Source organism: Hyperolius riggenbachi, chromosome 5 (assembly GCF_040937935.1).
Source record: "Hyperolius riggenbachi isolate aHypRig1 chromosome 5, aHypRig1.pri, whole genome shotgun sequence".
NCBI classification, from domain to species: domain Eukaryota; kingdom Metazoa; phylum Chordata; class Amphibia; order Anura; family Hyperoliidae; genus Hyperolius; species Hyperolius riggenbachi.
In genome coordinates this window covers 246,666,075-246,691,105 of record NC_090650.1, presented here as the reverse complement: position 1 = coordinate 246,691,105, position 25,031 = coordinate 246,666,075, and the positions used below count along the sequence as shown (strand labels likewise).

Here is a 25,031-nt window from a genome sequence, read left to right as displayed (position 1 = left end):
GGGTCCTTCTTTTGTACTGGTCCCTCCACCAAACTCGGGGCCAATATCTGTTTTAGTATCGGTGCCCGCCTGTATATGAACCTTGGGTGTTCAGGCAGTATTTTCTGCAGCAGCTATCTTCCTTTAGTATACAGTGTTTTGCAAAAGTATTCGGCCCCCTTGAAGTTTTCAACATTTTGTCATATTACTGCCACAAACATGAATTAATTGTATTGGAATTCCATGTGAAAGACCAGTGAAAGTGGTGTACACGTGAGTGGTGTACACGTGAGAAGTGGAACGAAAATCAGACATGATTCCAAATATTTTTTACAAATAAATAACTACAAAGAGGGGTGTGCGTAATTGTTGTGCAGTCAGATGCCCATAGACATTGGCTGATGAGTGGTAATGACTAAATAGAGTGTACCTCTGTGTAATCAGTCAGAACAAATACAGCTGCTCTGTGACGGCCTCAGAGGTTGTCTAAGAGAATATTGGGAGCAACAACACCATGAAGTCCAAAGAACACACCAGACAGGTCAGGGATAAAATTATTGAAAAATTTAAAGCAGGCTTAGGCTACAAAAAGATTTCCAAAACCTTGACGATCCCACGGAGCACTGTTCAAGTGATCATTCAGAAATGGAAGGAGTATGGCACAACTGTAAACCTACCAAGACAAGGCCATCCACCTAAACTCACAGGCCGAACAAGGAGAGCGCTGATCAGAAATGCAGTCAAGAGGCCCATGGTGACTGGACGAGCTGCAGAGATCTACAGCTCAGGTGGGGGAATCTGTCTATAGGACAACTATTAGTCGTGCACTGCACAACGTTGGCCTTTATGGAAGAGTGGCAAGAAGAAAGCCATTGTTAACAGAAAAGCATAAGAAGTCCCGTTTGCAGTTTGCCACAAGCCATGTGGGGAACACAGCAAACGTGGAAGAAGGTGCTCTGGTCAGATGAGACCAAAATGGAACATTTTTGCCAAAATGCAAAACGCTATGTGTGGCGGAAAACTAACACTGCACATCACTGTGAACACACCATCCCCACTGTCAAATATGGTGGTGGCAGCATCATGCTCTGGGGGTGCTTCTCTTCAACAGAGATAGGGAAGCTGGTCAGAGTTGATGGGAAAATGGATGGAGCCAAATACAGGGCAATCTTGGAAGAAAACCTCTTGGAGTCTGCAAAAGACTTGAGACTGGGGCGGAGGTTCACCTTCCAGCAGGACAACGACCCTAAACATAAAGCCAGTGCAACAATGGAATGGTTTAAAACAAAACATATCCATGAAACATATCCATGTGTTAGAATGGCCCAGTCAAAGTCCAGATCTAAATCCAATCAAGAATCTGTGGCAAGATCTGAAAACTGCTGTTCACAAATGCTGTCCATCTAATCTGACTGAGCTGGAGCTGTTTTGCAAAGAAGAATGGGCAAGGATTTCAGTCTCTAGATGTGCAAAGCTGGTAGAGATATACCCTAAAAGACTGGCAGCTGTAATTTCAGCAATAGGTGGTTCTACAAAGTATTGACTCGGGGCTGAATAATTACGCACACCCCACTTTGCAGTTATTTATTTGTAAAAAAATGTTTGGAATCATGTATGATTTTCGTTACACTTCTCATGTGTACACCACTTTGTGTTGGTCTTTCACATGGAATTCCAATAAAATTGATTCATGTTTGTGGCAGTAATGTGACAAAATGTGGAAAACTTCAAGGGGGCCGAATACTTTTGCAAGCCACTGTATGCCAGTGTTTTTTAGTTATGGCTTATGCCTATGCTGGTTTGAAAATTCTGAAATGAAGGGGACCTGCATACCCCTACCCCTCTCATTATTCCATCCTCCCATAATACGTGCTTTCCTATCTTTCTTCCCCATGTTTTTAAACCTATAACAACATAATAAACACATTTCACAAAAGTCAGGGCTAAGGTTCTTATTGCGTTAATGAAGCCATGTCAAATTTGGACATATTCAAAACACTGTTAACTTTGTAACATTCTTCCTTACCATACCTTGCCGAACATCATATTAGTTTTACATATTTACTGTAAGTATTTCTTCCTGTAGAAATGGAGCTGGCATTTTTAAGTGATTATTTTACAGCCCTTCACCTCTATGCTGTTATAAAGTACAGAAGAGTTTATTGTTGGACTTTTTTTAAAATGGAAGGAGATTATTGTTCAAAATGTTTATTGTTGGATATTTCATGTCTGTAACTGTCCAATAAATGTATGTACTTGTATACAGGCAGTCCCCTACTTACAAATAAGTTCTGTTCCAGGAGGTTGTTTGTAAACGGCCCATATGCAATTCACTTTTTCTCCTGAGTTTTCTCCTAGGTGATACTTTCACACCTTGTCATAAAATGCATTTTAAACCATCTTAAAAGCTTAAAAGTTATTTTAAAGAGAATATGAAAATTATCTTCTAGGAGATAACTCAAGAGAAAACGTCAATTGTTGCATATGGGCCCTTGTGTCATTCAATATCTCACAAAACGGAGTACACGTCTCATATTGTGTAAATCTTTCGCTATATATCGTTTCATGGGTCAGTGCTGAAGATATGACACTTTCTATACAATGTAAAGGAGTCAGTGTACGGCTTGTATAACAGTGTAAATTTGCTGTCCCATCAATATAACTCAACACACAGCAATTAATGTGACCAGTATGAGAGAGTGTGAGAGCGATAACACCAAATGTAACACACCTGCTCCCCAGTCATACCTGATAGCTTGTAACACTTAGGCCTCGTTCAGACTATACACGCTGCTGTGCGCATTTTGGCAGCACGTATAGTGTGCGACGCGCAAGAACGGTAGAAGGGCATAGACAGCCCTTCTACCATTCCCATCATATGCGCTGCCACGTGCTGCACACATTTTTGTTAATCGCAGCGCAGATCCCATTCATTGTAATGAATGGGATCTGCAGCGCAGCGCATAGTAGCGCAGATGGCGTTGCGTTCCAATCGCACATCCATCTGCGCTAAATGATGTGAACAAGGCCTAAGGAGTAAGGAGAAAAAGCCTGAGTCATTTTTCACTAAGGGATGTGCTCACCTTTGTTGCCAGCGTTTCATACCTTAATGGCTGTGTATTTAGTAATTTTAATAGGGCAGTAGTTTTACACTGTTATACAAACTGTACACTGACTACTTTACATTGTATCAAACTGTCATATCATCAGTGTTGTCACATGAAAACACATAATAAAATATTCATAAAAATGTGAGCGGTGTATTCGTTTTTGTGAAAGATACTGTACACAGTGAAACGTAGATAAAAGATTTGATTTCGGACATATCCTGTTGTATGTTTTTTTTGTTGTTGTTTTCAATGTGCTTTTAACATGGTTTAAACTACTTACAACAGTTACTACAGTAATGTAACCTGTAACAACAAACGTATGTAATAGCAAAAACGGTACTCTATATTTTTGCACATAGAGACAACTTTGTATAAAAGAAATGTAGCACAAATCATTTGTAAGTAGCAGACTGCATATGCATTTACCAATCATTTACAGACTAAGAAAATCTGACTTAATTATTTTATGTTTCTCTTTTTTCACTACACTTTATACATTCGGTAAAAGCAGCTTCAGGGATTCCAGGAAAGCGGACCTTGTAAATGGTTGTTTTTCTAGTCAAAGTCAGCGAAGGCAAGGCTTGTCCAGGAAATAGTGTGCATGTTGAGACTGAGCGGTGTCATGGATGGATTACAGCTCTAATCTTCAGCCTTGACCATTGAAAGCATGTTCTTGGGAAATTCCCAAGGTCTTCTCCAACCTCACTTTTTCTGGAACCAACTCTAGAATTCACCTGTATGTTTACATTGTGGGAAAATCTGCTATCATTACTTGTCTGGTCAACATGATTTAGTCATGTTAGTATAGGATGTGACAGATGTAGACTTTATTCCACAAAGTAATTATACCTAACTCTCAATTATTCATTTGTTCATGTCAAGAGACGGAAGGAGGCACTGCAAGTAATAGACATGTCCCTTGATGTTCTTTAATAGGATGTCTATTAGAAGAATCCAAGTAGCCTGTCACTTACTTGCTCTTCAATCAACACTTACAGTACCTACAATAGATATTGGCCAGATCTTTACTGAAACATCTGATAAAGAAATACATGTCAGTGCTAAGCCATACAAGTAAAAGGGGTTAAAATCAGGGCTTTTAAGTTAGATAGAAAGCATAACCGAATTCATGTTGTATTTCTGAAGTTTGAGGAACACTTTAAGGCGTTGCTGGTGCTGCTAACAGATTTTTAATGCAAGGTTTGCGGTCACCAGCAATGTAATATAGATTTTAATTTCAAGATATAAATACCTATGCATACATACCCCTAAGGATGCAAAGAGATGTGTTTGCATGGCATTGATGTTATGTAGAACCCTTGCTTCTTGTGATCTATGTTCTCGATAGTGGAGTTTGCCATATTTGTGATTCAGTTGCCGTATGCTCCAAATCACTTGTGACAGAGATTTATGTATTTTATATGCACACATATATATGTAAGTGTGATGAAAAAAAGCTAGGTATTGGAGGTCGGGAGTGAATAATAATCTGAACTATAATTACCGATGGCTGTCAGACATGACTGACGTTGCTAAGATCTGTAAGAGAAAGTTCTTTATTATTCACAATGAGCATTTATCTTTCATGTAACATTGGGTGCCCTAATCTGTCTAAAATACCTAAAGAGTGACAGTTCAAGAAGAACAGATTTAATAAAGAAAATGGCTTTAGAAATAATGAGAGATCTATGCTTAAGAAAACTTTTCAACAAAATTATGAGTCAGTCAGCAATGCAGAATTTAAGCCAGAAGAGCATACATAAATTAAGGAAATGCTAATACCATCAAATCCAACGATAGCCTTGTTGCTTCCTTTGCTTTGTTTTGGCCTAGAATGGAGAATTTGCTTGAGTTATGAAGACACATACGTACTCCAAAGAACACTAAAAGCTGATCTTAAGTGCTGTCATTTTTTTAAGGATGTCAGGATTTTGGATTGTGTTGCTGTGTTTTTATGTGCCCTCATTATCTCGTTTTCTGTATGTGTTCCAGCTTCTGCGCAGTTCACTGGTTAACAACAGGACTCAAGCTAAGGTGGCAGAGGAGCTGGGAATGCAGGACTTTGCCATCACAAATGATAAAACAAAGAGACCTGTGGCTCTTCGAACAAAGACTTTGGCTGATCTTTTGGAATGTAGGTTATATGTCTTGTATATAGCAAAATAGGTATTTTGTATTATGCTTATAATTTAAAGTGAGATGCCATGTAGAGCAAGACACATCTGTAAACTGTGTATAGGAATCGTGAACAAGCAGATGCGCCTTTGAGTCCCAAATATAGGTTAGGACCTAGGTTCATACATTTTTTCATATGCTAATTTCTCATTTGAACTTTTTCTAATTCTATGCTTATAGTATCTTTGGCTCCAGGTAGCTTTGTACAGCCTGTTCTTACAAGTAGCAAAGTAATATTTACATTATAATCATAATTCGAGTATATTAGTTAGATTTAGGTACACTTTACAACCCCAAGGCGGTTTTGTTTGTTTCAATTGTCCTTTAAGGGGAACACATACAGTTTAGTGAGATGTCAGATAGACCACTTATGGTCCCTAAACAGTCTACTAAAGTCCAAATGGTGCTGCTCAAATCTCAAGCAGTAAGTCATCTAACATGCGGTATCTAGTTAGAAAAGGATCAAGAAGGGGCTTCACTGTCAAATACGCATTTATATATTACTGATAATGCACATTTTGGGGTTCCCCCTTCCTCATGTGGAATAACACTGATGGATATAAGATGAGCTGTCTAATTTTGATCAAAGCTTCCTGAAATCTGTTTGTTTAAGTTGTCTAAATATTACTGGTATTATACTATATTACCGAGTGATTCTGTGAGTTTAAACTAGTTAAAGGGAACCTAAACTGAGAGGGATATGGATGTTTCCTTTTAAACAATACCAGTTGCCTGGCATGCTGCTAATCTCTTTAGCTGCAGTAGTGGCTGAATCACACACCTGAAACAAGCATGCAGCTAATCCAGTCTGACTTCAGTCAGAGCACCTTATCTGCATGCTTGTTCAGGGGCTGTGGCTAAAAGTATTAGAGACACAGGATCAGCAGGAGAGTCAGGCAACTGGTACTATTTAAAAAAAAAATGCCATATCCTTCTCAGTTTAGGTTCCCTTTAAGGATATGATCGGTCATATTGGAAAATTGTCAAAGAGATCAGCTGTGAACTGAAGGTTTGGCACTGCTTTAAGTATTAAAAATGCATCAGGGTGACAATATCAGATTAAATCCAAGAAATGTTGAGGCTACAGTGAGGTTCTTCCAGTCCAGTGATTGGTATTTGATTTTTTTTATTTTACTAGTACCAGTCATTAGTTGAATTTGCCCATTTATAGTGTATTGTGTTCTAGTCTTTAAACGTTAGAGATCCTCTTATTCTCAATGAACTCCAACACAGTTTGTAGGTATTTAGCGCTGAGATGTCATCCTGAAATGACTCCCTTATTGCCTGAAGAAGCGCTAGTGGAGTGTTCTCCAATAAAGTGTTTTCATCTCAAAATTAACCATACCTCCCATTTTTCAGCTGTTAGTTTATTCTTTTTGGCGCCTCTGTTTATCTGAATTCAGTCCAGTTTATATCCACCCTTGGTAGAGGAGTGTTACCCCTTATTTCTAGCAATTTCTTAACCCAGGTGGGGTTGGTTTCATTCTCCAGACCTAAATCTACAGTGGGTTGCCTAAGTGACCACCCATATTTGTGAGTATCATTTCATTGTCCTTGAATACATCGACATAACAAATCATTACATACTACATCATAGTGGGCTCTTAGTGTTCCTTTTTGTTTCCATCATTCAACACAGTTCAGTGTATTTTGTTAATTTGAATACACATGATTTATACACTATCTTGTTCTGTTTCACAATATACTGCTGATATTTGAATGAGCCGACTATGAAAACTCCTCCCACAGCTATCTGCAATACGTGTACGAGCTCAATGAGTAAAGTAGAAAGTCTAATTTGTAATTTTAGTTTGTTGTGTTGCCCTTTGAAAGAGGTAGAGTACAAATGTTAGGATTTATGCCTAGCCAGATATGCTAGAAATGTGCCATGAATAGCTGAATGTGCACTACAGGACATACTCTTCTATACAGTGGGTTGCAAAAGTATTCGGCCCCCTTGAAGTTTTTCTGCATTTTGTCACATTACTGCCACAAACATGCATCAATTTTATTGGAATTACACGTGAAAGACCAATACAAAGTGGTGTACATGTGAGAAGTGGATCGAAAACCATACATCATTCCAAACATTTTTTACAAATCAATAACTGCAAAGTGGGGTGTGCGTAATTTTTCGGCCCCCTGAGTCAATACTTTGTAGAACCACCTTTTGCTGCAATTACAGCTGCCAGTCTTTTAGGGTATGTCTCTACCAGCTTTGCACATCTAGAGACTGAAATCCTTGCCCATTCTTCTTTGCAAAACAGCTCCAACTCAGTCAGATTAGATGGACAGCGTTTGTAAACAGCAGTTTTCAGATCTTGCCACAGATTCTCGATTGGATTTAGATCTGGACTTTGACTGGGCCATTCTAACACATAGATATGTTTTGTTTTAAACCATTCCATTGTTGCCCTGGCTTTATGTTTAGGGTTGTTGTCCTGCTGGAAGGTGAACCTCCGCCCCAGTCTCAAGTCTTTTGCAGACTCCAAGAGGTTTTCTTCCAAGATTGCCCTGTATTTGGCTCCATCCATCTTCCCATACAACTCTGACCAGCTTCCCTGTCCCTGCTGAAGAGATGCACCCCCCGAGCCTGATGCTGCCACCACCATATTTCACAGTGGGGTGCATTCTGAGTGATGTGCAGTGTTAGTTTTCCGCCACACATAGCATTTTGCATTTTGGCCAAAAAGATCCATTTTGGTCTCATCTGACCAGAGCACCTTCTTCCACATGGTTGCTGTGTCCCCCACATGGCTTGTGGCAAACTGCAAACAAGACTTCTTATGTTTTCTGTTAACAATGGCTTTCTTCTTGCCACTCTTCCATAAAGGCCAACTTTGTACAGTGCATGACTAATAGTTGTCTTATGGACAGAGTCTCCCACCTGAGCTGTAGATCTCTGCAGCTCGTCCAGAGCCACCATGGGCCTCTTGACTGCATTTCTGATCAGCGCTCTCCTTGTTCGGCCTGTGAGTTTAGGTGGATGGCCTTGTCTTGGTAGGTTTACAGTTGTGCCATACTCCTTCCATTTCTGAATGATCGCTTGAACAGTGCTCTGTGGGATGTTCAAGGCTTTAGAAATCTTTTTGTAGCCTAAGCCTGCTTTAAATTTCTCAATAACTTGATCCCTGACCTGTCTTGTGTGTTCTTTGGACTTCACGGTGTTGGTGCTCCCAATATTCTCTTAGACAACCTCTGAGGCCCTCACAGAGCAGCTGTATTTGTACTGACGTTTAGATTACACACATGTGCACTCTATTTAGCCATTAGTAATGTCTATAGGCAACTGACTGCACTCAGATCAAAGGGGGCCGAATAATTATGCATACACCACTTTGCAGTTATTTATTTGTAAAAAAAATGTTTGGAATCATGTATGATTTTCGTTCCACTTCTCACATGTACACCACTTTGTGTTGGTCTTTCATGTGGAATTCCAATAAAATTGATTCATAATTGTGGCAGTAATGTGACAAAATGTGGAAAACTTCAAGGGGGCCGAATACTTCTGCAACCCACTGTAGCTAGTGTTATATATTCAGGACAAATCTTTATTTTGTATAAATTGCTTTTTGGATTCTCAGTTGTCACACCATAGATGCCATTATTTTTTATTAAATCCTATGTTATTTTTCAGTGTAACATAATCTTGTTTTATTCCCTATCTAGCACTGCCTTCAGTTGTAGAAAATCTAAAAGAATTATGTTTCAATCTAGTTAAATGATTACAACTAATGAATGAAAAACCACACAAGAAATCAAAGCTCTGCAAGCAGAATTGAGATAAATTTATTTTCCTTTTGGCCTGCTTGTTTAACTAATTGAAATACATATATTTCCCAATTGATTTTTTATGGGTTCTGTTCTTAAAATGACTTCCCCTTTACTAAGTATCATTATTTCTCATTTGGTTAGCTTGAACAGATCACCAGAAATATCCTGTAGACCCAAATTGTATTTCCATGTAGTTCCCAAGCAGAATGGAGTTTACCCAGCTAATGCCAGTGAATCAGATTATCCAGGTTTAAACTCCCATGTAGTTCCACAGACGCATACTTACTTACATGTCTTACATGAATGCTGTAATTGTACCATAGTGCATGCTTATTTGTTTGTTTGCTATTGCTTGACCCACTGCAGCTTATTAAGCTTTTAGCTTTTATATTTCTTTTTTTGCACCATATTCTTGATATTCAGGGTTGCTGGGATGTTTCAGGTACCGGTATATGGCATGGGTTATAAAACATACATAGTAAAGCACTCAACAGCAAACCATCATGCATAGATTATCACCAATTTGCTTATATATCGCTTAACATAGAGTCCAACAGTAAAAATTCCGGCACATATACTCATACGCCTCTTCACCCTGTGGCCTAGGCACTTTACTATTTGTTTTATATATTTTTTACACTGTTTAGTGAAGCGATCCAGATGCAATATTAAGATCATAATAGTATAATATTAAGAGCATAAAAGTATACAGGGTGAATCATTTAGAGATAGGTGGAGTCAGTGTTCTTCCCAGAAAGTTTTTTCTAGCTGGGCGGCATGAAAAAGTAGCCAGGTGAGGCACGAAGGGAGAATGCAGAGTCAGCGCTTCTCTGCACAACTCTGCTTACAGCATAGGAGATGGATGAGGAGGTGAGCTGATGATAGCCGGGTGGAGCACCCAGTTATGAGAGCCTGGTTAGAACACTGGGTGGAGGAGCGCATTGCTTCTTTTTTAAATATGGCATGGACGACATGTTTAATGTTGCAATGCTTTCAAAGGTTAGTGGAGAGCATTTACATTATGAATTCTGTAGTACATTAATTGCCACACAGTCAGGGCTACAGACATTTGTGGAATCATTTGCTGTTAACTTATAAATAAAAGCTGAATTTATATATTCATGCAGTGTACAGTATTATAAGTTCTTAGCTTATTCTTTCTCATGGAAATGGCGTGAGTCAGCATATGGTACTAATTACTGCTGGCTGCTGTGTGTCTTCATAAAGTTTAGAAAAAAGAACTATCCATCCAATCATTGGTAAAATGTGTAGGACTCCCCTGAGCGCGCACACTCACTCACACACACACACACACACACACACACACCCACACACACGCACACACACACCCACACACACGCACACACACACACACTGTGCAAATTTGGACAGAGGCGCCAGGCAAGTTAAAATGATCTAAAAACAACTAAAAAGGAGGAGTACAGGTGGACTTACCTCCTGAAATGATGGACAATCGAGATTGTTCAAATCGCAAATAACAATTTATTTTGGCACTCCGCAACGCGTTTCGCAGGTATAACCCGCTTCATCAGGCAAGGAGTGCAAGCTCAAAAAGGTCCAATAGTGGCAATGCGCCTCTCACAGAGGCGCATTGCCACTATTGGACCTTTTTGAGCAGTATATAGTCAAATTTGCACAGTATATAGTCCACCTTGGGTGGAGGGGACTGTCCCCTTCTTTCTATCTACAGAGAGCGACTTCTTAAACCTGAGTGGGGTCAGGTTCTAATACTCCCCACCTGCATTTCAAGTGGTTGCCTACGTGGTAACCCGTGTTTGTGAGTATATCCACATCTGTTAATTATTTCGCCAACAATTGTTAGACTTACTGCACTATATTGGGCTCTCGGTTTTTCTTTTTGTTTCAAGTACACACACACACACACGCACGCACGCACACACACATACATGCTCATACTTCATGCGTCTGTATCAATAAGTTCCACTCGTTAAATCAGAACATATTACTGCCATACATTTGGGCTTGTGCTGTAATTGCCTGAGAATAGGCTATAATTAGTAGCTTGAAGTACACTGCTTCTAAAAAGGGTGTTCTTGTTACATGGTTGCTAGCACTTTTATCTTGCAGCACCAGGACACTACCTGTGTAGAGTGTGTACTGTATATTTTCTGTTTGAGTGGGTTTCCTCTGAGCACCTTGGTTTGCTCCCACATCACAAAATATACTATATCCACTAACATGTTGCATTCTGCAACAGTTTTTCTGGATCTAGATTTCTTGATGTGGATTTCAATCATTGTATGAGAAACGGATGCAATAATTTTTCTGCATCACAAAAGTTGCGTTTAGAGGAAACGGGCCGCATTCATTGGAGTTAGTTTTTCTGCATCCAGAATCTGAAACAGGCCCTAAATGGTTTTGTAATGATACCTGTAAAGTGCTGCAATAATGTTACAACACTATATAATTCCATAGTAATTATTTAACCTTTCTAACATAGAGTAACTAGCTAGCTTGTGGAGACCCTGAACTACTAGGGAAATTTATAATATGCTTAAAGTACACCTGACCCAGGGGTGAGAAACCCAATAAATGAAGCCCATGGTGGGCTAGATTACCTTTTCATAAGTTTCCTGCCACTGCTTGTTGTCCTTGTGGCTCCCTGTCCCCAATCCTTGTACCTCTGGTGCCTTCTGGATGTTCCCCCGAGCGCCACAGAGTTATTCTGAACTGCGCAGGCACGGGTTTCAAACTGCCCCTGTGCTCTGAAAGAAAGCGATTGTAGTTAAGCGCTTGCTTTTGCTATGCTCATGCAGTTTGGAGCCTGTGCAATTCTCAATCCCACATTCCATTTCAGGAACTGCCTGGTTTTAGTATTCAACTGGAGGATTACATCTAATATGAAGAGGACCGGGGGGGGGGGGGGGGGGTTGAAATCATTTAGCTTTAAATGTCACTGTCACTGCGGTGGGGCGAGTGAGGGTTTGGCCGGGTGATCAGAAGCCTGCTGGGGGTAGATTAGGGCCTGATCTGATGGATAGGAGTGCTAGGGGGTGACAGGAGGTGATTGATGGGTGTCTCCGGGGTTGATTAGTGGGGAGAATAGGTGCAATCAATGCACTGGGGAGGTGATCGGAGGGGGGTCTGAGGGGGTTTTGAGGGTTTGGCCGAGTGATCAGGAGCCCACACGGGGCAAATTAGGGCCTGTTTTGATGGGTAGGTGTGCTAGGGGGTGACAGGAGGTGATTGATGGGTGTTGTCAGGGTGGGATTAGAGGGGGAAATAGATGCAAGCAATGCACTGGGGAGGTGATCAGGGGGGTCTGAGGGTGATTGGAGGTTGTGGGCAGGTAATTGGGTGCCCGCAAGGGAAGATTAGGGTCTGATCTGATGGGTAGCAGTGACAGGGGGTGATTGATGGGTTGATGGGTGATTAGAGGGGAGAACAGATGTAAATAATGCACTGGGGAGGTGATCAGGGGGGGTCTGAGGGCGATCTGAGGGTGTGGGCGGGTCTTTGGGTGCCCGCAAGGGCAGATTAGGGTCTGATCTGATGGGTAGCAGTGACAGGGGGTGACAGGGTGATTGATAGGTGATCAGGGTGTGATTAGAGGGGAGAATAGATGCAAGCAATGCACTGGCGAGGTGATCAGGGGGGTCTGAGGGCGACCTGAGGGTGTGGGTGGGTAATTGGGTGCCCGCAAGGGGCAGATTAGGGTCTGATCTGATGGGTAGCAGTGACAGGGGGTGACAGGGTGATTGATAGGTGATCAGGGTGTGATTAGAGGGGAGAATAGATGCAAGCAATGCACTGGCGAGGTGATCAGGGGGGTCTGAGGGCGACCTGAGGGTGTGGGTGGGTAATTGGGTGCCCGCAAGGGGCAGATTAGGGTCTGATCTGATGGGTAGCAGTGACAAGGGGTGATTGATGGGTGATCAGTGGGGGATTAGAGGGGAGGACAGATGTAAATAATGCACTGAGGAGGTGATCGGGGGGGGGGGAGATCTGAGGGTGTGGGTGGGTGGGTGTTTGGGTGCTCGCAAGGGGCAGATTAGGGTCCGATCTGATGGGTGGCAGTGACAGGGGGTGATTGATGGTTGATTGACAGGTGATCAGTGGGTGATTACAGGGGAGAATAGATGTATACAGTACACAGGGGGGGGGGGGGGGTCTGGGGAGGATCTGAGGGTGTGGGGGGGGGGTGATCGGGAGCCCCCAGGGGGCAGTTTAGGACCTAATCTAAAACATAGAGTTGACAGATAAAGACAGGGAGTGATTGATGGGAGATTAATGGGGTGATTGGGTGCAAACAGTGGTCTGAGGGGGTGACGGGGGGGGGGGGGAAGATTCTGAGGGGTGCTGTGGGCGATCAGGGGGCAGGGGGGGCAGGATCAGTGTGTGTGTGTGTTTTTACTAGAAGGGCTGCCCTGGTGGTCCCTCAATCACTGGGACCACCAGGGCAGGAGGCAGCCTGTATAATACACTTTGTTAGCTTAACAGAGTGTATTATACACTTTGTATACGGCAGATCGGGGGTTAACAACCCGCCAGCGCCAATTGGCCGACGTCGCGGGTGAGCGGAGCCTAATGCCAGCGGATGTGATCCCCGGCTACTCTGTCCCCCAGGTACCGCCGTTATGCGGCCCTGGGGGTGCCACTTTGCCGACGCCCATAGGTAGTGGGAGGCCGGCAAGTGGTTAATACCAAACAGTGGTGTGAGTGGAATGGGAGCTTGAGTTGTCATTAGACCGGCATAAGGCCCCCTGCACACTGCAAATCCAATTTGCGATTCCAATTTTCCTTGGATGTTACCAAAAAAAAAATGCAGTACTGATTGAAAATCGCAAATCTGAATTGCATGTAGTGTGCAAGAGGCCTAACAGCTGTTTCTTGTACAGGTTGACACTTGTGGACATGTGTGGTCCATCTAGATGTGAGACCGTCATTATACTGGCCTGATCACAACCCAAGCACACACACTCCACTCCTACCACTGTCAAAAGTACTCATCTGTTGGATAGGACACAAATAAACCATCTTCGGTTCAACAAATCACTTTTTCTCCTAAGAGATATTTTTTCATCTTCTCTTTAAAATATTTTGTCAGCACTTTGCAATTGAAAAATCACAAAAAAGTCGGTGAAGTAGTCCTATCAAAATTTTTTGGGGTATTTTCACCCTTTTTGATGGTTTAAAAGGCATTTTATTGACAAGTTGTAAAAACATCACCTACAAGAAAAATCAGGAGAAAAATTAATTGCATATGGGTCACAGTGCTTGGATCTTTCTTATTTTTAACAAACTGTTTACGTACTGCTCAATAAGCCAACCATCCATGAGGATGTCCAGACCAAAGCCTTTCCTAGCCCTGCGGTGAGTGTTTAATCTTTGTTTTTATACTGCTGCACCTTCCCCTGGTGCACTGAGTGCCAAGTCTAATCTATACACAATCCATGTGTGCTTGGCTTTCAGTCACAGAGGGCCTGGTGCAGTAAAGGGTGGTAAAGTTGCAGTGCACAGGGAGCACATGACAATTTTACCATTACTGGTGCTGGAAAAGCACTGCCTGTTAACCTACTAGCGCCACCATTAGTTGCTATGGCAGCACGCATGTTACCGCCGTAATGCGTGCATCCAAATGGCTTAACAGGCGGTTCTCCCCTGGCATTAGTAATGGGGAAATGTCCTTGCCCTTCCCACATTGTGCGCCCCGAACATTGTCTCACCACCATCTACCGTAATTTCGGCTACAGTGTTGCCAAACTCATAACCAATCCATATACTGTCACTGCAGCACCCCCACCGCTCTGTTCGGCGCTATATGCACCTGGCTATCTCATTGCTGAGCACTATGCCAAGAAAGCATCCTGCGCACCATTGCAGCAAATTTACCTTGTGGTCTATGGAGGCACTGAGTGGCTTCAGGCACCAGGATGCCAAAAATAAGCACTTCAAAGATAGTGTTATTGATTACTTGCAGTGGATGGGACTAGAAAACGGCTCATGTTAGATCTCCATGCATTGTGAGCAGAGAATGTGTGATGTGTATGATGCTATATTGAGAAAATACTACTTGCTGAATTTTCTAAACCAAATGTCATCACTGCAGTGGGTATCTGCAATGCTCATAATGTAAAAGGGTACACATTTAGTGGTGCAGGAGGGTGAAGCAAAAATTATTTGGTTGCTTTTGCATCCATCCATTGTTTAATGTGTTTTGGAGCATTTTTTTGATAAACAGTGAATCGTGTGCTAAGGATTGTATGATGAAGTCTCCGGAGGAATAGATTTCAGGATATAAAAGTAGAATGAAAACTTCTGTTGAACTATTAGCATTAAAAAGGATGTATGTTCATGTAGCAGAGTGTTCGCCTGTCACCATCTGAAGTGGAAGAAAATGGTAGGAAAAGAATTAGACCGTGCTGTGTAATGAACAACTCCGTCTTTTCGGACCTGAGGTGCATTGGTGACTCTTACATAAATATTTAATATTACAATGCATTTCTGTGTTGGAAAAAATATAAGTGCTTCCATTTTTCATTTCACCAACCTACTCCATTCTCTTAACTGCCTGCCACTTGCTTTTAGTGCTTAAGCATCTCGAAGCACTCAGTGCCCCAACTTAATTCTACCTTGAAAAACTGTGACCAACATTTGCTCTTAACCTGTTCTTTTTCTTTCTTATTTTTTTCTTTTACTGCTTTTTATAGCAAGCTATATGTGGACTATTAACCTATGTGTTTTACCTGTAGCCTTTATTGCGGCACTTTATATCGATAAGGACTTGGAATACGTTCACACGTTTATGAATGTGTGCTTCTTCCCGCGACTGAAGGTAAATGAGTATTAAAGGAGTAATAGCTGTTTTCTGTATCTTCTGAGCATTCCACTATGTCACCAAACGTTCAGACAAAAATAGACTATTTCACTTTCTGAAATAACTTTTGTATTGTTCATAGTCCGATTCTTCCAGTGAAGCTTTAGAAATGTAAAGCTTGCCATAGACTGGCCGGTGTGACCGGTGGATAAATCCTTCTCAGATCATTATCTGATAACAGAGGGTTCTGTCTGATCCAATCCCTCCCCACACTTTACACAGCTTTATTGAAATTCTGTGGATCTGTGCATTGCCTGCCGGGCCCCCAGGTCTCCCCCCATCTATGTGTACCCCCAGGCCATGCGGAGCGTAGGCAGCAGAGCTTACACTTACCTGTCCCCCAGCACGTCTTCTCTCCATAGCCGCTGGCACTCCTCCATGTCTCTCCTTTCCTGGGGCACCTGTGTCACGTGACATACACTAGGGACCATGACATGTACCTTACGTGACCATTAGAAGATTCTAGTGCTGCGAAGAGGACACTCGCTGGCGGACAGGTGAGCGTAAGCTTCGCTGCCTACACTATGTGCAGCGCGAAATCAAACGCTGCTAGCGCCGCGCTCTAGACTGTCCTGCACTTTTAATCAATTTTTACCCAAAAAAATGATCCATTGGGCATCATCTGCAGCATCTGTTTCTGGCAGATTCAATCAAATGATTAATTTGGCCGGAGAGCAACGGAAAAAATTGACCAGTGTTTGGCCATCATAAGATGAATTTAAACAGATTCTAATTGTAATCCTGACAATGTCAGTCCAAAACATTTATAAGAGATCATTTATTTATTTATCTATTTTTTACAGAACCAAAAGGGTTCATTTTCAATGACACTAGGAAGACAGTGGACATAAAACTGGATTTGCAGTTAATCCTTTAGTTTTATAGTGAGAGGATGGATTTGTGAGGGAAAAGATAACATTCTTCAGATACCCTCAGGGTGTCAATAAGTAACTGAGAAATTTCTTCTCAGTAAAGACAGCCTGCTCAAGGGGCACCACTGAGCGAGTTTAGGCACTTGTGTTGTCCACATATGGAATAGTCAATCATTCGTGGCTCGGAAGAGTTTGACGAAGAAGATTAATCAAAACTTGTTTAGAAGGGAGTTTCTCTATCCAGACTCTGATTGATGCTATCTTGGGTTTTGCAGGGCTGAGTAACGAAAGATTATTGTTCCGATACATTTGACCAAGTAATTCCCACTGCCTCACACATTGTTTTTGTAAGCATCTATCAAACACTGTTTAGAGCTGAATGATTTTTTCTTTGCTCTGTGGTCTACAGGAGTTTATTTTAAATCAAGACTGGAATGATCCTAAATCACAACTACAGCAATGCTGTTTGACTTTAAGAACAGAAGGAAAAGAACCAGATATTCCTCTATACAAGTAAGATCTCCATTGTATTATTAACATTTTTTACTGCCATGTATCAAGAAGTTACTCATAGAAATAATAAAATCAAGGATACTGTACACAGTCAGAGGCTTTAAAACGGACCTGAACTCAGACCTTCCTCTCTGCTCTTAAAGAAAACCTGAACTGAAAATTAAAAGTCAAAATAAGCATACACAAGTCATACTTACCTTCCATGTAGTCTACTTCTCAGTGTCTTTCTCCTGTCCCGCGTCCTGTTTGTTCACTGTAATTAAGGGAATTTTCCATCCTCCATTTTGAAAATGGCCATTACCCATAACAGCTTTCTGGTCAGCACACAGTTAAACTGTAACATTACCCACTTGAGCCATAGGGAAACATGGACATTACCTGGTACATCAGTTTTCCTCTCAGCTATAACTGACAGCAACTGATATTTTACTGACAGCAACTGATATATTTCAGATCTGACAAAATATTGTCAGAACTGGAAGGGATTATTGTCAGAAGAAAATGGTGAGCTTCTGAGAGGAACTGATGGCAAGGTAACTATGTAATGTTCATTTGAAGTTACCTCATGTGTTTATTTTAAATATTTTTACTCAGTACAGGTTCTCTTTAAAGGGAACCTAAACTGAGAGTGATATGGATGTTTCTTCTCAAATAATACTGTTTGCTTTACAGTCCTGCTGATCTCTTTGGCTGCAGTAGTGGCTGGATCACACACCTGAAATAAGCATGCAGCTAATAAAGTCTGACTTCAGTCAGAACACCTGATCTACATGCTTGTTGAGGGGCTGTGGCTAAAAGTATTAGAGACACAGGATCAGCAGAAGAGTCAGGCAACAGGTAGTGGCTGGATAGTGTAATGGTTAAGGGCTCTGCCTCTGACACAGGAGACCTGGGTTCAAATCTTGGCTCTGCCTGTTCAGTAAGCCAGCACCTATTCAGTAAGGAGTTTCTTGGGCAAGCCTCCTTAACACTGCTACTGCCTACTGAGTGCGCTCTAGTGGCTGCCTCGCAAGCGCTTTGAGTCCGACAGGAGAAAGGCGCTATACAAATACTGCAATTATTATTATTATTATTTTAAAAGGAAAAATCCATATCCTTCTCAATTTAGGTTCCCTTTAAAGATCAGCAACAGCATAATAACCTGTAAAGAAAAATATTTATTTGTTCCACTTACAGAACTCCTGCAATACTTCTGCAGTTGGGTCTGCTTTTTGTTTTTGTGGAAGCAGACAAAAAGTTAACATCCTGTGTTTACATAGAAATTGTCTGCCGAGGACTGCCAAATTTCTCTGCTCACGCAGCTGAGAGATCAAATTACACTTGTGATTACTTACAGGTGATGAATCAAGCAGGTTCTTGTCTCTAATCACACAAAGTGCATTTCTTTCTGTTTTCCTCTGTCCTGTGCAAGAGTTCAGGTCCACTTTAAAAAGAAAATGTCATTCAGACTATAAGTAGGATTCTTAACCACTTAAAGTGAACCTAAAGCCTGGAAAAAAAAATGAGATTAACTCACCTGGGGCTTCCCTCAGCCCCCCGGGGCTGCAAAGGCACCGATCGGCTGCAGGGGGCTGAGGGAAGCCCCAGGTGAGTTAATCTCATTTTTTTTCCAGGCTTTAGGTTCACTTTAAGGACCAAGTTATTCTGCTCTGATCTGTGGTGCGTGGGCTCTCCAGCCCACAGCACATATTAGGTTTCAGCTAGGGCGATCAGACTTCGCCCCTTTGTCCCCCACTAGGGGGATGTCCTGCTGGGGGGTCTGATCGCCGCCGGCTATGTTTGTGTTGCGGGGGGGCTCCTCAAAGCCCCCTCCGCAGCGTTTTTCTCCCTCCCTCCCTCTCCCTCTGGGCTGCGCAGGAGCTGCTTAGGATAGGCTTCAGCCTATCAAATGCCGCCGATCCCCGGCCAATCAGAGGCCGGGGATCGCCGATCTCCTTTACGGCCCCGTTTGATGTAAACAGCAGGAATTTCTTCCCCGCGTGTTTACATTTAGCCTGCGAGCCGCGGTCGGCGGCTCGCAGACTGTTCACGGAGACAGCCTCCGTGAACTGACATGGAACGGCCGCTCGTTCCCAACGCCTATCGGCGTTAGGCGGTCGTTAAGTGGTTAAACCATGTGCAGTTTTAAACTTTAATTGATATATACATGATAAAAGGACACAGGAAACAACATTTAAAAGCTGAATACATAACACTTTACTTGACTACATTTTTAAGCATACTGTTATATACATATTGTTTGTTAAAATGTCACGCATGCACGGTAAGCCTTCCAATGTAAGTATGTACATTTTAAAGTGTAGTTTTAGGAAATTCAGACTGAATAGCCCCACCCTTGTTTTGCAAGGTGATGGCAAGGGTATTCTAAACAGAAAAGTAGAAGGCTGTATAAAGCATTCATGTGACCACTTTATTTTCTATCTTCCGCTGGTCCCAGGATCTCCCCCCCCCCCCCCTTCCCAATATATGGAGCTCAACATAGCCTGAATTTGATTAACCACTTGAGGACCCACCCTTTACCCCCCCCCCCCTTCCCCCTTAAGGACCAGCACTGTTTTTTATGATCTGTGCTGGGTGGGCTCTGCAGCCCCCAGCACAGATCAGGTTGCAGGCAGAGCGATCAGATCGCCCCCTTTTTTCCCCCTATGGGGATGATGTGCAGGGGGGGTCTGATCGCTCCTGCCTGCCTGGGTGTTGCGGGGGGGGGGGGGCACCTCAAAGCCCCCCTCCGTGGCAAAATTCCCCCCTCCCTCTCCCCCCTGGTGATCTGGGCTGCACAGGACGCTATCCGTCCTGTGCAGCCTGTGACAGGCTGTCATCTGTCACATGGCGGCGATCCCCGGCCGCTGATTGGCCGGGGATCGCCGATCTGTCTTACGGCGCTGCTGCGTTCAATGTAAACAAAGGAGACAAATGTCTCCTACGTTTACATTTAGTCTGCGAGCCGCGATTAGCAGCTCGCAGGCTATTCACGGAGACCCGCTTTATGATTTAACAGGAAGCGGCCTTTCCTGATTAATTAGGGAGGCACCTGGTGACGCAGATGTGCGTCGCTGGTCCTCCAGCTACCACTTTGCCGCCGCACGGCATGAGTGTGCGGTCGGCAAGTGGTTAAGCAGTCTATCACTGTCAGAAACAAAATAAGTATGGGCACAGTATTAATGCAGGCACAGGTCAAAGGTGTTGAAGCCATGCCCCTCCAGCAGTACCAGGGCCGGATTTACAGCTCAGGAGCCTATAGGCACAGAAGTTCTGGCGCCCTAGACTCCACCCCTCAGCACAGGCCACACCCCAAGCCACACCCCATTTTCTGAAATAAACCCACCCAAGGTAATGCAGATAGAAGTAAAGACAAGAAAAGAAATCGTCCTTTGCAAGGAACCCTGTATTAACCTGCTGGGCGGTCTGGACGAGCTCAGCTCGTCCAGTACCGCCGGAGCCTGCCGCTCAGGCCCTGCTGGGCTGATTTGGCTCAAATAAAAAGCAGCACACGCAGCCGGCACTTTGCCAGCCGCGTGTGCTGCCTGATCGCCGTTGCAGTGCGGCGATCCGCCGCATGCAGCGGCGAAAGAGGGTCCCCCCAGCCGCCTGAGCCCAGCGTAGCCGGAACAAAAAGTTCCGGCCAGCGCTAAGGGCTGGATCGGAGGCGGCTGACGTCAGGACGTTGCGGCCTTCCGTGTTACTTCTGGCCGCCGGAGGTGATCGGAAGAACGCCTCCGGAGCGCCCTCTAGTGGGCTTTCATGCAGCCAACTTTCAGTTGGCTGCATGAAATAGTTTTTTTTTTATAAAAAAAAAACCCTCCCGCAGCCTCCCTGGCGATCTTAATAGAACGCCAGGCAGGTTAAGTCCACTTGCAGCCTAGACAAGAACTCCTGTCCCTGTTACTCATTGCCTGTGGACCCCCTCCCCTCCCTTCTCCCCTAGGGCACTTCTTCCAAGCAGCCCCTGGCCTAGACTGCGGCCTGGACAATAATAATTACACAATCCCCCCCAAATATTGCCTTTTTAAACAGAGGCTTTCAAACTATGAGCATTTATACTTACCTGGGGCTTCCTCCAGCCCTCCGTAGGCCATGGGCTCCCTCGTGTTCTCCTGGTCCTGTCCGTTCCTTCACTCTCCAGCCCAATAGTTTGGGTCTATTGCGCATGCGTGGCTATGACCGCACACGTCCGGGATTCTCATATGCAGTGGTTAAAGCCCATTCGCGGCTTTAAACGGGCCAGATGGGAACGGACAAGCCTGGGAGGATGGTGAGGAAGCCCCACATAAGTACAAACGCTTGTAGTTAGAAAGTCTAACTACACTAGAAATCCACACCACCAACACACCAAGACCCCCCCAATAAACCGACACCACCACAGACCCCCCTCCCCAACAAACCCAAAACCACCAGCACAGACACAGACCCTTCTGTCTTCCCCCAATAAACCCCGCACCATCAACAGAGGCGCAGACCCCTCTGCCAAAAAAAATAAAATAAACCCACACCACCAACACTGCCCCCCCCCCCCATAAACCCACATTACCAACACAGGCACAGACCTTTCTGTCCCCCTCCCCAATAAACCCACACCACTAACAAAAGCACAGACCTCCCCCCCCCCCCCCCCCCCCAAAAAAAATAAAATAAAAATAAATCCATACCACCAACACTGGCCCCACCAATAAATAAGTACAGAGCCCCCCACTACCAAACAGCCACAGGACATCCCTCCCCCCCAATAAACCCACACCACAAACACAAGTACAAAGCCCCCCCTCACAGAAAAAAATAATCCCACACAACCAAAAAGCCACATGACCCCCTCAATAAACCCACACCACAAACAAGTGCAGAGCCCCCCCCCCCCCAAAGAAAAAAATAAGTGCACACCACCAAACAGCGACAGGACACCCCCCCCCCCCCCCCTTCCCCAATTAACCCACACCACAAACACAAGTACAGAGTCCCCCGTCCCCCCCCCCTTTCCAGGCATCCAGAAAAAAGTCTTACCACAAGCTTCCATCACTGGAGCTGCTAGCCTGCCGAGCCTAGGGAGAAGACAACTGCAGCTAGGCTGCTCGGGCCATGTCTGCTCTCTGTAGCCTCACGATCGCAGAACAGGCTCTGTAGGGGGACCACGGGTGTAACACTGCAGAGAGTAAGTGGGGGTTCAAGGAGAGGCAGACAGTGCTATTTTTATGGCAGCCGCCATATTCCGCCCGCCCGCTCGAGTCTCCCTCTGCAATCGGCAGCCGCCCAGTGAGTGTCCCTGACGGCCGCGTGTTCCTCGTGTCTAATTGTATTCAGTAGCATAATCGCACTTCTGCTGCGAGCAGGGTGCGCAGGCATCGGGCAAGCATGTGTGTCAACTCGTGGCAGCACTCACGATAATTATTCATGAATCTAATGATAATTATTGCGAGCGCTGCCGCGAGTTGACACACAGGCTTGCCCAATGGCTGCGCACCCTGCTCGCAGCTGAAGTGCCATTATGCTGCTGCATACAATTAGATACAAGAGGAATACAGCGACCGTCAGGGACACTCGCTGGGCGGCTGCCGATTGCAGAGGGAGACTCCAGCGGGAGAGCGAGCGAGTGGGAGAGCAAGCGGGCGGGCGGGGTAAGTGACGTCGCACTCCCAGCTTCTCCTATCAATAGGGGGACATTTAGAACCCGCCCCTGTCCTATAAGGCGCCTGTAGGCACGTGCCTACAGTGCCTTATGGTAAATCCGGCCCTGAGCAGTACTTCTGATCTGCTTTAACAAGTGCTGTAACAGAATGCACTGTAGTGACATCACAGTAATACAGTTTAGCTCTTTGCCTTCACACGCTGCCTTTATTAATGAAACCCCATTGGGCCCGATCCAGTTCACCTCTTTCTCCTACTTTTCACCTAGGCGATATTTTCACACCTTATCAATAAAATTCCTTTCAACAACAAGCAAGAAAATACTCTGAATAATTTTTGATAGTACTTTTTCACCTCCTTTTTGGTACTTTTTCAATTGAAGAGTGCTAAAAAAAGTTATTTTAAACAGAAGATGAACAATTATCTCCTAGGAGAAACTTTGACAGAAGGGCCCAATCCAATTCACTTTTTGGCTATCTGTTATGATAGCAGAGCATTGAACATGTTTTATTGCATTTCAGGACCCTACAGACTGTGGGACCTTCCCATGCAAGAACATATACTGTTGCTGTGTACTTCAAAGGCGAGCGCATTGGTTGTGGTAAAGGACCAAGGTAATTTAAAAGCTTTCTCCATTTGATTAATAGATGATGCTGAAAAGATTGCTAATTGAGTGGCTCCAGCAATACACACCACACACATTAATAAGTTATTTTCCATCCCTGGCCCTGTCCTGCCGTGACTTCAAAGAAGAAACCAATATTGAGTTATTATGCTTGGTTACTTATGACGAACACAATAACATACCCCTCTGCTTGTAGTGTCAGCTGTAATTAACAAAATCATACATGTATTGTCAGTTCATTACATCCATATGAGCAAAGCCATATACATTTCTCAAGCAACATGACATCTTTGACGGAAAGGTTGACAGAAAATCCATGTTGCATCCCCTTTCCTTGTGCTCTTTGACAGCTCCTATTGTTCCCCATCTGTGACTGAATTATGTTAGAGATTTGTTTTAACCATCCGGAATGAATGTTATTAATAAAGGTTCTGCACATTTTGCTTTACTCTTTTTTTATGTCTCGTTGCTTCTTTTAGCATGGATAAAAACAGAACCATAATGTACACATTGAGAGTTCCACTGTAATTTCTATAGCTTGAGCGATAAGGAGACACCTGCACTTTCTATGAAATGCCATGGGAAGAGCTATTACATGAAATGTAGGTGAATAATTGTAAAGCAGCAATAGATTGCCACTTCATGCTTTGACCCATATCACTTCTTCATTGCAGCTGCTGGCTACAACTTGCCTCTGCTGGTTTATAATAGGCCCGGGTCTTTTTTGCAGAACTAAGCATACTTGTAATGAGAAGTGATGCTACTGTGCCTTCTGGTGACAGTCCCATCATACTGGAAACTTCCTGCCACTCAGTAGTCCAATGAGAGGACAGGAGACTGTTGTGCCCTCTCTGTAATTTATTTATTTACGTTATTAGCAAGTCATAAAATAATGTAAATGCAACCTCAGATGAACCACAACACATTTCATACTACGCTGTATCTAAGTATTTAACAAAGACTAAGTAAAAATGTAAGAAGTTTAGAATTAGGATGATACCATTTATTGGCTAATTTAAAAGAATACGAATAAGCAAGCTTTCGGCTGTAAAGCCTTCATCGGGCTTCAATCCTGTTTGCTTGCAAGCAAGGATTGAAGCCCGATGAAGGCTTTACAGCTGAAAGCTTGCTTATTCTTATTCTTTTAAGTTAGCCAATAAATGGTATCATCCTGATTCTAAACTGCTTGCTTTTACTTATGGCTAACACTGTACAATATTCTACTGCTAAGTAAAAATGTAGAAGCAGTTTGAAAAAAATGTAGTACTCCTTACAATTGTCATAGGAATTAAAGGGATACTGTAGGGGGGTCGGGGGAAAATGAGTTGAACTTACCCGGGGCTTCTAATGGTCCCCCGCAGACATCCTGTGTTGGAGCAGCCACTCACCGATGCTCCGGCCCCGCCTCCAGTTCACTTCTGGAATTTCTGACTTTAAAGTCAGAAAACCACTGCGCCTGCGTTGCCATGTCCTCACTCCCGCTGATGTCACCAGGAGTGTACTGC

General features: G+C 43.6%; 1 protein-coding gene across 1 annotated transcript in view; it reads left to right on the top strand.

The window, feature by feature from the left end:
• DROSHA (drosha ribonuclease III) overlaps positions 1–25,031 on the top strand; it is a 417,719-nt gene that overhangs the window by 379,143 nt on the left and 13,545 nt on the right. Inside the window, exons 27-30 of the mRNA XM_068236738.1 lie at positions 5,082–5,223; positions 15,776–15,858; positions 17,182–17,285; positions 23,423–23,515. Coding sequence (XP_068092839.1) covers positions 5,082–5,223; positions 15,776–15,858; positions 17,182–17,285; positions 23,423–23,515 — 422 coding nt within the window. The remainder of the gene's footprint in view (positions 1–5,081; positions 5,224–15,775; positions 15,859–17,181; positions 17,286–23,422; positions 23,516–25,031) is intronic.